The sequence below is a fragment of the Somniosus microcephalus genome, chromosome 2 (genome assembly GCF_052327205.1).
Source record: "Somniosus microcephalus isolate GS21.2 chromosome 2, FLI_Smic_1.0, whole genome shotgun sequence".
Lineage (NCBI taxonomy): Eukaryota > Metazoa > Chordata > Chondrichthyes > Squaliformes > Somniosidae > Somniosus > Somniosus microcephalus.
The window spans coordinates 270,406,842-270,420,366 of record NC_140988.1 but is presented as its reverse complement, the minus strand read 5'-3'; the positions used below and the strand labels follow the sequence as shown (position 1 = coordinate 270,420,366).

At 41.5% G+C, this 13,525-nt stretch overlaps 1 protein-coding gene across 9 annotated transcripts in view; it reads left to right on the top strand.

Moving 5' to 3' along the window:
• ddx4 (DEAD (Asp-Glu-Ala-Asp) box polypeptide 4) overlaps positions 1 to 13,525 on the top strand; it is a 145,488-nt gene that overhangs the window by 34,765 nt on the left and 97,198 nt on the right. For all 9 annotated transcript variants that reach the window (XM_085972001.1, XM_085972022.1, XM_085972015.1 and 6 more), the window contains exons 2-3: positions 5,667 to 5,769; positions 5,865 to 5,919. In XM_085972001.1, the coding sequence (XP_085828127.1) occupies positions 5,701 to 5,769; positions 5,865 to 5,919 (124 nt within the window). In that variant the 5' untranslated portion in view covers positions 5,667 to 5,700. The remainder of the gene's footprint in view (positions 1 to 5,666; positions 5,770 to 5,864; positions 5,920 to 13,525) is intronic.

Sequence of the window (13,525 nt, the reverse complement as noted above, 5' to 3'; positions counted from 1 at the left end):
CATAGTCAGGGGGATAGATACAGTTCTCTGCAGCCAAGAGCGAGAGTCCAGACGCCTGTGTTGCCTGCCCAGTTTCAGGGTTCGGGACATCCGCTCTGGGCTGGAGAGGAACTTCTAGTGGGAGGGGGAGGAGCCGGTGGTCGTGGTCCATGTGGGTACCAATGACATGGGTAGAACTAGGAAAGCGATTCTGCTGAGAGTATGAGCAGCTAGGGGCTAAATTTAAAAAGCAAAACCTCCAGGGTAATAATGTCTGCATTCTTACCTGAGCCACGAGCAAATTGGCATAGGGTAAATAAAATTAGAGAGATGAATGCGTGGCTTAGACTGGTGTAGGAGAAATGGGTTTCAATTCCTAGGGCACTGGCACCAGTACTGGGGAAAGTGGGATCTGTATCGTTGGGCCGGTCTTCACCTGATCCGTGCTGGGACCAGTGTTGTGGCGAGTCGTATAACTAGGGTGGTAGAGAGGGCTTTAAACTAAATATTGGGGGCATGGGATCAAATTTGGGAAGATGTGGTAATTCAAAGATAGAGCAAGGTATTAATATGGGAAACGATAAACAGACTGTGACAGGAAGGGATAGAGAGTACAAATCTAAGAGTAAATCAACAGATAAGGCTAGAGGTGACAAAACTAAAGGCTCTGCATCTGAGTGTGAGTAGCATTTGAAACAAAACAGATGAACTGATAGCATAAATAAATATGATCTGATAGCCATTACAGAAACATGGCTGCAGGATGACATAGATTGGGACCTGAATATTGAAGGGTACATGACATTTAGGAAGGACAGGAAGGTGGAGCGGTGGCTCTGTTAATTAATGATGATATTAGCACAAGGACCTAAGTTCAGGAAACCAGTACGTAGAAGCGGTTCGGGTAGAAATGAGAAATAATAAAGGCAAGAAGTCACTTGTGGGAGTGGTGTACAGGCCCCTGAACAGTAACCACATGGTAGGATGGAGTATAAAGGAAGAAATAATGGGAGCTTGTCAGAAGGGTACAGCAGTAATCATGGGGGATTTTAATCCTGCATATAGACTGGAAAAATCAGATGGGCAAAGGTAGCATAGATGAGGAGTTCATGGAATGTTTTTGGGATAGTTTCTTAAAACAGCACGTTCTGGAGCCAACCAGAGAGCAGGCTATACTAGACCTGGTATTGTGCAACGAGATAGGGTTAATTAATGACCTCATAGTGAAAGCACCCCTAGGTAGCAGCGATCATAATATGATTGAATTTTGAGAGAGAGAAGAGTGGGTCCAAGACTAGTATTTTAAACTTAAATAAGGGCAATTATGAGGGCATGAAAGCAGAGCTTGTTAAAGTGAACTAGCAAATTAGGCTAAGGGATAGGTCAATAGAGTTGCAGTGGCAGACATTTAAGGGGATATTTCAAAATACACAATATATACATTCCAACAAGAAAGAATTCCAAGAGGAGGACCCACCATCCATGGTTAACTAAAAAAAGTTAAAGATAGTATTAAACTTGAAGAAAAAGCATATAATTGCACAAAGATGGGTGGCAGGTCAGAAGATTGGACAGAATATAAAAAACAGCAAAGAATGACTAAAAGATTAATAAGGAGAGAAAAATTAGAGTACGAGAGAAAGCTAGCTAGAAATATAAAAACAGATAGTAAGAGTTTCCATAGATATTTAAAAAAGAAAAGTTAAAGTGAGCGTTGGTCCTATTAAAAAGTGAGTCTGTGGCATTAATAATGGAAAATAAGGAGATGGCAGTTGAATTGAACAGGTATTTTGCATTGGTCTTCACTATAGAGGATACAAGTAACATCCCAGAAATAGCTGTAAATCAGGAAATGGAAGGGAGGGAGGAACTCAAGAAAATTTATAATCATCAGGGAAGTGGTAGTGAGCAAATTGTTGGAGCTGCGGGCTGACAAGTCCCTGGGTCCTGATGGACTTCATCCTAGGGTCTTAAAAGAAGTGGCTAGTGAGATAGTTGATGTGTTGGTTTTAATTTTCCAAAATTCCCTAGATTTGGGGAAGGTTCCATTTAGATTGGAAAATAGCAAATGTAACTCCTTTATTCAAGAAGGGAGGGAGACAGAAAGCAGGAAACTACAGGCCAGTTAGCTTAACATCTGTCATAGGGAAGATGTTGGAAGCTATTATTAAAGAAGTTATAGCTTTGCATTTAGACAAGTTCAAAGTAATCAGGCAGAGTCAACATGGTTTTGTACAAGGGAAATCATGTTTAACCAATTTATTGGAGTTCTTTGAGGTTGTAACATGTGCTGTGGATAAAGGGGAACCGGTGGATGTACTGTACTTAAATTTCCAGAAGGCATTTGATAAGGTGCCACATCAAAGGTTATTGTGGAAAATAAAAGCTCGTGGTGTAGGGGGTAACATTGGCATGGATAGAAGATTGGCTAGCTAACCGGAAACAGAGTAGGCATAAATGAGTCATTTTCTGATTGGCAAGATGTAACGAGTGGTGTGCCACAGGGATCAGTTTTCAACTTTTTACAATTTATATAAATTACTTGATGAAGGGATGGTTGCTAAATTTGCTGATGACACAAAGATAGGTAGGAAAGTAAATTGAGAAGAGGACATGAGGCTACAAAGGGATATAGATAGGTTAAGTGAGTGGGCAAATGGAGTATAATGTGGGAAAATGTAAAGTCCATTTTGGCAGGAAGAATAAAAAAGAAGCATATTATCTAAATGGTGAGAGATTGCAGAGCTCTGATATGCAGAGGGATCTGGCTGTCCTAGTGCATGAATCGCAAAAGGTTACTATGCAGGTACAGCAAGTAATTGGGAAAGCTAATAGAATGCTTTTGTTTATTGCGAGGGGAATTGAATACAAAAGTAGGGAGGTTATGCTTCAGTTATACAGGGCATTGGTGAGACCACATCTGGAGTACTGTGTACAGTATTGGTCTCCTTTTATTTAAGGAAGGATGTAAATGCGCTGGAAGCAGTTCAGAGAAGGTTTACTGGACTAATACCTGGAATGGGTGGGTTGTCTTCTGAGGAAAGGTGGGACAGGCTAGGCTTGTATCCGCTGGAGTTTAGAAGAATAAGAGGTGACTTGATTGAAACATATAAGATCCTGAGTGGTCTGGACAGGGTGGATGTGGAGAGGATGTTTCCTCTTGGAGAATCTAGAACTAGGGGTCGCTGTTTAAAAATAAGGGGTCGCCCATTTAAGACAGAGATGAGAAATTTTCTCTGAGGGTCATGAGTCTTTGGAACTCTCTTCCTCAGAGGGCGGTGGAAGCAGAGTCTTTGAATATTTTTAAGGCCGAGGTAGATAGATTCTTGGTAAGCAAGGGGGTGAAAAGTTATCGGGGGTAGGCAGGAATGTGGAGTAATCGGATCAGCCATGATCTTGAATGGCGGAGCAGGCTCGAAGGGCCGAGTGGCCTGCTCTTAATTCATATGTACGTATGTTCTGGTCAGTGGTGATCCTCAAGGTGGTGGGGTGGGGGTGACGCCTTGGCAGTGATGGTGCTGTTGAAGGAAAAGGAGAGGTGATTGTGTTTTATCTTATTCAAGCTGGTCATTACTCTGCACGAGTGGTGCATATGTTAGGTGTGGATAGAGTACTGCATGGGGTGCTACCACGCTTGGTTTTGGGACCACTACTGTTTCTAATTTATATAATTGACGATCAGAACCCAAAGGCAAATTTGTGAATTTTGCAAATGAAAGCAAACTAGGATGAGCAATGGATTTGGAGGAAGCTGCACAAATTACAATGAGTTGAATAAAGTATGCAAGTAGGCAGAACATTGGGAGATTGAATGTAATACAGACAAGTGCAAAATGCTGCTCATTGTTGGAAAGTAGAATGCAAGTCCTAACCAAACTGCATAGTGCTGTGGTCAGAGAGTAGGGCGATGGGACACTGATTCAAACTAGTAAAAGGTAAATTTAGGATTGATGTCAGGAAATTCTTCACAAAAGTGATCAATGTCTGGAATTGACTCCCAGGTAGTGGAGGCAAAAACTCAGGGGATCATTTTAAGAAGTGTTTGAATATTCCAGTGACGTCTTGCAAGAATTTAATTGGATGGATGGCCAGATCTTGCTGGAATGGGGCATCTGGCGGTTTGCCCCATTACTAGACTTTTTTCTGCACCCTTCAGCTCAAATTTTTTTTCGCCATAACTGGAAGTATGAGCTAATAATGGTGTGGCAAGGGCAACGGAGCATCTGGGACCTCGGACAGTGGAACCAACAGTGTATCTCCTTAACCAATGAGGTTTAAGGATTGAGAAAGAAACAGGAATGATTGAGAAGGAGGGTAAATTGAGTCGAATCGGGTACAGAAATAGAGGGAAAGAAAGATTGGTTAAGAGAGAAAAGAATTGGCATTTTAAAAAATCTCTAAGAACAAGTTATCACCCGTAAGAATGAGACTCCGCAGTTTCAATTGTTCAGTTTCTGGGTCTGTTAAGGTACTTGTACTGTTCATTACTAGTCTTCACTTTCTGTGCTGAGATTAATGTACAAATCCAACAAGTTCTTGAAAATAATGGAGAGGATGAGATGCTGGTTGTAAAGCAAACAGCAGAGCGGTATAAATCGACCAGCAAGTTCTGGAGATTCGTAACTCAGCGTGTTTCTTCATCCCCTGGACTTGCTGGCCGATTTTGCCTGTGCATCATTGACACGCCATTACTTTTCAAGCAAGATCCGGCCCAATATCTTTGCATGTTGTCAAGTAGACCTCCAGTCACTGGAAGGATTTCATTTGACCTCAGTTTTTTGCTGGGGCTCCTTGGTGCCATTCTCCATTGAGTATTGCCTTGATATCCTGGGCAGCTACTTGCCTATCGTGACATTCCCCCCTTGTATCTATGTATGGATCAAGAATATGATGAGGTATGGAGCTGAGTGGTTCTGGCAGAACCTGTACAGCATCAGTGAGCAAGTTATTGGTGAGGAGGCAACTACTGACGGTACCATTGCTGATTGGAAGCTGACTGACTGATGAAGTAATTGGCTAGGTTATATATTTTTTTGTGGATGGAATGTGTCTGACTTTACTGCATTGTTTGCCTTGTTATAGTTGCACAGCAACAATTTGGCGTGGGGGGGCTGTTGGGAAGAGAGAGATCTAGTTCTAGTGTGCCAGCTTTCAACACTTCCTCTTGGGCAGTCCCTCGGAACCGAGGATGACTTGCTTCCACATTAAAAATGAGTTCTCAGGTGACTGATTAGTCCAATGCGGGACCTACGGTCTCTGTCACAGGTGGGGCAGACGGTGGTTGAAGGGTGGGGTGCTTGGGTTGACGTGCGCTCCTGTTGCCGCCACTGTTTTGGGGCTACATTGATGGAGATGACAGAGCGGATTAGGCGGTGGTCTGTCCAGCAGTCATCAGCTCCTGTCATGGCACGGGTGATGCAGACATCCTTGCGGTCCCTTGCTTGGAATGCTTTACTGTAAGTGGCCATTCAGATGAAGGCTGTAATATAATTTAAGAGGGATTGGATACTATTTGAAAAGAGAGAATAGAGGATTTAGGGGACGGGCAGGGGAATAAGATTGAAGTAAATGGCTCCAGCAACTCCAGTCTTGCACTTGCAAGGCACGATAGCCTTCTGTGCGGTAAGTTGTATGATTCTCGTCAAAGAATAAATTTGCTTATTTTGCAACTTTTGTTTGGACCGCAGTTGCAGTGTGGATAAGTAGCCTACCTACCTCAATATGACCGAAGACTGGGATGCAGAACTGGGAACGGAACCCGTTGTCATTATTCCATCTTTCACTGATATGGTAGGTATCTTGCTGTTTGAAGTATGTTTATTGATTTCTGAATTCAAATTTCTTTGTTAGTAAATATTGATGGCTGTATTTTGTTTTCAATTTAGGCTGGCCTAATGAATGAAGATGTCATCAATGGCAATCGGTCTTTTGATTTGAAAGGTAAGGTATCTCAAATACATAGACATTTTGGTGTAAAAATAAATCTAAAGGCGGCAGTATGGTTTAAAGTCTTCAGAACGTTTGCTATAAGGAAGTTGCTTATAAAGATCAGTGCACTAAAATACGGCTTCATGTGACCATTTGTACATCAGTCTGTATGTTGAAGGAACAGTTGTGACTAAATGTGAGTAGATAGTTTGTCAGTTATTATGAGGAGTTGCTCAATTAAAGTCTTTGAAAACATTATTATTTCTCACTGGTTTCTTGGCTTTTCTGTGTCCTCCAACTTTGCCACTTTCTACTGAGGCTATATTCTCCAGACTGCCTGTATTATGATACCTGGACTGCTTCCGTGGGTTGTTTTTTTGGCTCGTGGTTGTTTCCACTTCTTGGCCCTCTGATTCCACTGGACAATCTCCAGCAGCAGCCCAGTGATGCTCTGACCCTGGACCATCTGCCTTTCCACAACTGCCTCTGAATTGGGCACTGGTTCATGGGTGTCCCAAGCCAACTAGAAGTTGACTTCAGCCCATCACAGGGCCTCCAACTTCAACTTTGGGCTCTTTCATATCGTCTCCGCCCTGGTCTGTTTATGACCAAGATATTATCAGAACCATAGAATAGTACGTCACAGAAGGAGGCTATTCGGCCCATTGGGTCTGTACTGGCTCTTTCAAAGAGCAATCCAGTTAGTCCCACTCCCCTGCTCTATCCCCATATCCCTGCAATTTTTTCTCCAAGCATTTATCCAATTCCCTTTTGAAGGCTACTATTGAATCTGTATCCGTCATCACCCTACCAGGCAGTGCATTCCTAACTACTTGTTGCGTTTATAGTTTTAAAGAAAAAAGTCCTCATGTATCTGGTTCTTTTGCCATTCTGTGCCCTCTGGTTATCAACCCTTCAGCCATTGGAAACAGTTTCCCTTTATTTACTCGATCTAAACAGTTCATGATTTTAAACACCTTTATCAAATCTCCTCTTAGCCTTCACAGCTCTAAGGAGAACAACCCCAGTTTCTCCAGTCTATCCACATTATTCTAATCCCTGGAACCATTCTAATAAATTTCTTCTGTGCCTTCTCCAAAGCCTTTATGTCCTTCCTAAAGTGTGGTGCCCAGAATTGGACTCAGTACTTCAGCTGGTGAACTATGGCAATTTTTTGCATTTCTCCTCCTTTGTCTCCGTAGTCCCCCGACTAATTGTGACACCCTACTGATGCCTTAGCATTGAATTTGGTAACTTGCTGGTCTGTATCTCTAATATCTCATGCATTAAACTGTTGGAGGAGCTGTAGATACTGCATTGGTTTACAATCTGGGCTCTTTACTGAACAATAAGATTGATTGAATTGTTCAACCTTTTTTTGTTTAGTGTGAATACATTAGTGTACCCACTGATCTTGTCATGGGTATAATGTGTGATGCTGGAGGATAGTTCTAGGTATTTGTTGCTTTAGTTTTATTTCTATTAAAGTTGCCTAAAATTGGAAGATTTGGAAAGTGGCTTGTGAATAAAAATTTACCAGATTGTGAGTGATAAATGTAAAATGTTTTTAAAGTTATAGCGTGCTTTTTTTTTTTCTGTTCACCGAGTTAACTACAGCAGCTGAACCAGTGGGCACTATAAGCATTGAATTCAACCTTGAAATCTCAATTGATTTCAATATAAGAATAGCAAATCGTTGAGTACTTAATGTTTTTTATTAGTTCTGTCAAAGATCTAGTGTATATATGGTTTTTCAGTGACTTTTTGTGAAATTCAGAATATAATGGATGGCAAACTTTTTTTGTGAATTTAGAATATAATTGATGGCAACTTAAGTTTAATAATCCAGGCTGGGGACCCAGGTACGAGTGGATTCTTGATTTCGCTGGGTTACTGGGCATATGACTTGGAAGTCTTTTATAAATTGGTTCTCTTCACTTCCTCATCCTTCATTTCCATCCTTCACTTCCACATTAAATATAAAGAATCACAGCACTTTCTTCCTTAAAACAAAAAATGCAATGCCTTGCTGGGCTGCGAATGAGTTTATGGTAATGCAACAAAGAATGACTTTGCTCTTCCTTGATAGACAAATGAGTAAAATGTACAGTATGGCATTCTATTTCTGATCCCTAATTTAACTGAGTTAACTCCTCTGTGGGATGCTACTTGGTCTAAAAAGGATTAAAATTATCTAGGGTAATGTTGGGCTTGGTGTGGTTGCACAGCGCTGCAAAGACTTTTTCTCCAAGAGCACCTGTGAAGAAGAATCACTTGGATGAGGTCCTCCAAAGAGTGTCAGTCATGATGCCATACTCTAGTGTGCATTGCTATGCATGGGGAGGTTGGGGGGGGGGGGGCGGCGGCGGTGGAAAAACAAGAAATAACTGCACAGTGTTGGGGACAAGGGTATGAGGGACAAGTTGGCCATGGTTGATTAGGAGACTACACCAAAAGGTATGAAGGTGGACATACAATGGCTAACATTCAATGAAATAATGTATAATTTGCAACAAACATATATTCCTCTAGGGCATAAAAACCCAAAAGGAAAAGTGATCCAACCATGGCTAACAAAAGAAATTAAAGCTAGTATTAAGTCAAAGGAGGAAGCTTATAAAGTTGCCAGAAAAAGCGGTCAGCCTGAGGATTGGGATCTTTTTAGAAATCAGCAAAAGGGGACCAAGAAATTGATAAAGAAAGGGAAAATGGAATAGGAGCACAAACTAGCAAAAAATATAAAAACTGGTTGTAAAAGCTTCTATAGGTATGTGAAAAGGAGAAGACTGGCGAAGGTAAATGTAGGTCCTTTACAGTCAGAGATGGGAGAATTTATAATGGGGAAATGGCAGAGAAATTAAATAAATACTTTTTGTTTCTGTCTTCACGGAGGAAGACACAAAAAACCTCCCAAAAATGAGAGAACCAAGGATATGGTGAGAATGGGGCACTTGAAGAAATTTATTATTAGTAAGAAAACAGTACTAGCAAAATTAATGGGACTAAAAGTTGATAAATCCCAAGGACCGGATGACCTACATCCTAGGATTTTGAAAGAGGTGGCCATTGGGATAGTGGATGCATTGTTGTCATCCACAAGTCAATAGATTCTGGAATGGTTCCTGCAGATTGGAGGATAGCACATATAACCCCGCTATCTAAGAAAGAAGGGAGAGAGAGAAAACGGGGAACGACAGACCTGTTGGCCTCACATCAGTAGTTGGGGGGGAAAATGCTGGAATCTATTATAAAAGATGCAAGAAATGAGAACTTGGAAACTAATAGTAAGATTGGGCAGAGTCAACATGGATTTATGAAAAGGAAATCCTGTTTGACAAACCTACTGGAGTTCTTTGAGGATGTAACTAGTGGAGTAGACAAAGGGGAACCGGTAGATGTGGTGTATTTGGATTTTCAGAAGGCCTTCGATAAGGTCCCACACAAGAGGTTGGTGAACAAAATTAGGGCACATGGAATTGGGGGTAATATACTAGTATGGATTGAGAATTGGTTAACAGACAGAAAACAAAGAGTAGGGATAAACGGGTTTTTTTTCAGGATGGCAGGCTGTGACTAGTGGGGTACCGCAAGGATCATTGCTTGGGCCCCAGCTATTCACAATCTATATCAATGATTTGGATGAGGGGACTAAATGTAACATTTCCAAATTTGCTGCTGATACAAAGCTAGGTGTCTGTCAGTTGTGAAGAGGCTCCAGGGGGGACTCGACAGGCTCAGTGAGTGGGTGAGAATATGGCAGATGGAATATAATGTGGATAAATGTGAAGTTATCCACTTTGGTAGAAAGGCAGAGTATTTCCTAAATGGTGAAAGATTGGGGAATGCAGATGCTCAAAGGGACCTGGGTGTCCTTGTACATGAGTCACTGAAAGTGAATGTGCAGGTGCAGCAATCCATTAGGAAGGCAAATGGTATGCCGGCCTTCATTACAAGAGGATTTGAGTACAGGAGTAAAGAAGTCTTACGCCCTATAGGACTGTGACCTGGAGGACTGTGTACAATTTTTGTCTTCCCTAAGGAAGGATATACTTGCCATAGAGGGAGTGCAACGAAGGTTCACGAGATTGATTCCTGGGATGGCGGGACTGTCATATGAGAAGAGATTGAGTAAACTAGGCCTGTATTCGCTTGAATTCAGAAGAATGAGAGGGGATCTCATTGAAGCATACAAAATTATTACAGGGCTTGATGGGGTGGATGCTGGGATAATGTTTCCCTTAGCTGGGGAGTCTAGAACCAGTGGCCACAGCCTCAAGATAAAGGGTAGGCCATTCAGGACTGAGATGAGAAGACATTTCTTCACACAGAGGGTGGTGAATTTCTGGAATTCTCTACCCCAGAGGGCTGTGGAGGCTCAGTCATTGGGTATATTCAAAACAGAAGTCAATAGATTTCTGACTAGTAAGGGAATCGAGGGATATGGCGATAGGGCCGGTGAATGGAGTTGAGGCAGAAGATCAGCCATGATCTCATTGAATGACGGAGCAGGGCCAAATGGCCTACTGCTGCTCCTATTTCTTATGTAATGTTGATTAAGGGAAATGTTAGATCCGTGATTCTGAGAGTATGATTTTCAATAACCACACGGATGCTGTAAATTAACAATTTACTGGAGTAGGGTAATCTCAAGACTGGGGTACAGAGGCATGCTCAAGGCTTATATACAGGTGTGGTCACTGCCGGTACTACAGTATACAGGAGCTGTTAAAGTCGTTCTCTCTTATAAAGGTACATACACTACAGGAAATTTGCCCAATGTCATGAACTGTAGTTTGGCATCACCCATGTGGTGTATAGTATCATCTTGTTTTCTGATCTAGCTAATCAGCACACGTACTAGGATTGCTCTTACGACAGAGCAACTTTTATTTGGTAATAAGTCATTTAATGCAATTTTTTTTTTTTAATGTCGATCCTGTCTCGTGTTTCTGCTGTCTTAATTTGAGGCTGGTCTGCTTGCCGAAAACATCACTTTGATCTTGGGATTTAAGTTTTTTCATGAGAGTTGATGGGTAACTACCATGTTGAAACAAAATTGAGTTTATTGAATGCTGCTTAAAGGCCAAGTTTGCGTTGAATTACCCCCGTATTGTATTTGACGTGAGGCTTTCTGCGATGTTGGTAATGTGCAGTGCTCCCTCAATGCACTGTACCCATTCATAATATCGAAGCAGGATTTCAACGTATATTTATTTTGGCTTGCTTTCGTTCTGTAGCATAAAACATAGTAATAATTGCATCACGATGTTGATAAGTGCATCACGATGTTAAGTGTATCAATATCTTGCCTTAACAGCTGGGTACAGTGGGGCAACATGGATTTTTTTCCCCCAATTAATATGTAAACCTGATTCTATCCCATCGTACCATAGCACATATACAAAATTCTAATGCAAGCAGATTATGTATTTCTAATATTAGTCCATATTTCCCTGACCGGCTTAACACTTTTGAAGAAATTGCTGGTTCTGCATGTAATGTGTATTTTAGGATGTGACTGATTTCTCTTCTTAGAGAACACAGAAGAAAAAAGGGCTCCTACCAGTTGACACCATGTTGGGGAATGGTTCTGCCGCCTTTTGCCATGCCCAGGTGGTTGTATGTGTGAGATCCCTTGTAGGGATTTCCTGTATGTGTGATAGCTGTCATGGGGATTTTGAGAAGGCGGGGTGTTATTTGACTATTGGATACTGCATCCAGACCTGATGCTGTGCGTAGACTTGCATTCCAACAGTGGTTGCTGGATAGCAATAAAGAGCATCATTTAACTTTTCCTATCTTTTTTAATGTGTGAGCATTGAGACTTTCATCCTTGTTGTCTTATCCTTCCATGGCCTCATCCCTCTCTATCTCTAACCTCCCTCCTACAGCCCTCTGAGATCTCTGCGCTCCTCCAACTCTGGCCTCTTAGGCATCCTTGATTTTCTTCGCTTCACCCATGGCAGCCATGTCTTCAGCTGCCTAGGCCACAGGCTCTGGGATTCCCTCCCTAAACCTCTCCGCCGCTCTTTCCTTTAAGGCACTCCTTAAAACCTACCGCTTTGGTCACCTGTCCTAATGTCTCCTTATGTGGCTTGGTGTCAAATTTTGTTTGATAATTGCTCCTGTGAAGTGCCTTGGGATGTTTTACTATGTTAAAGGTGCTGTATAAAAATAAGTTGCTGTTAGCATTTTAAAGTGGAGGGGTTGGGAAATAATTTTGCTTTCTATTTTGATTTTTCTTGGCTTCTGATTTGCAATTTTCTGTATGAAATTTGAACAAGTGGGAGTGAATTGGTGTGAACCTGAAGTCTAAAAGGAATTGCGAACTATAGTACTTTTTTTTTTATATAATTCTGAATCTCCTGGCTAGATGTTGGATACATTGTTTTATCCTGCAGAGCAGAAGCACTTGGGCAACACTAAAGCATCTGAACCCAATAGAAGTCACTGACTGACTAGCCGAAGGTGTGGCTACAGCAATGCCATTTTAGACATGTGCAAATTTTAGTAGAAAATGCCTTGCGTACACTCGCAGAATACAGGAAACTTTGGTTTATCCGGAGGTTGTATGTCCGGAAACCTCGATCTACCGGCAGAAATCAGGAGCTGTTTTGTTAGGGTTTTTTTTCTTCTCGTGGCTTTGTTTTTAACAGTCGGGCTCTGGAAAGTCGCTCCTGAAGCTGTTGCTAAGCTACAGAGATGCTTCCAAGGGGCCCGACTGTTTACAAGCTGTTGCTAAGCAACAGTGTTTGTTGTCAGATACGGAGATGAAAACCTCCGTATGCTTCAACATTAACTTTGTATGTCCGACAGTTTTGCTAGATCGGCAACAGCTCGGTCCCGTCGGTGCCGGATATAACAAAGTTTCCTGTACATGTGTATATTTACTTAACAAATATCTACCACCATTCAGTAACCAAGGAAATAAAGCACTGTGAACAAAAAATACTCGCACACTCTGCTTTCCTCTTGCGTTTTTACAAACAAACGCAGAAAAAGGTTGAAATACATGCGTGTGAATGAATATTGAGCATATGCTTTAATGAGGTTTTTTATAAGTTTACTAATCAAATGCATTTAGGCAAATGTGGATTCTCAGTCACATGGCTAACTTATTAGACAACACTGCTCATTGGATGAGGTACACATTGAAGGTTTTTTAATTAACAAAAAAAGGCTTATGGGATCCCAGGTTTTATAAATAAGGGCATAAGTGTACAAAAGCAAAGTGGGGATAATGCATCTATGGCAATAATACATCTATGCAATCATTGGTTAGGCCACGGTTAGAATATTGTGCCCACTTGTGAGCGTCTTGCTTTAGGAAGGGTGCACAAAGATGATGCTAGGGCGGAAAGGCTTTAGTTGGGTGGAGAGACTGGAGAAGCCAGGGCCTCTATTAGAACAAAGAGAGAGTTGTTCAAAATTTGAGTGTTTTTAATTAAGTAAATAGAGAAGACAATAATAAGCTTGTAGAATTGGTGTGTAATTGGCAAATTAATTTCAATATAGATAAGTGTGAGGTGGTGCATCTTGGTAGGAAGAATGAGGCCTCAAACTGCTTGGCTAAGAGTCTGAATGGACTAGAGGAGCAAAGGAATCTAGGAGTACAGAT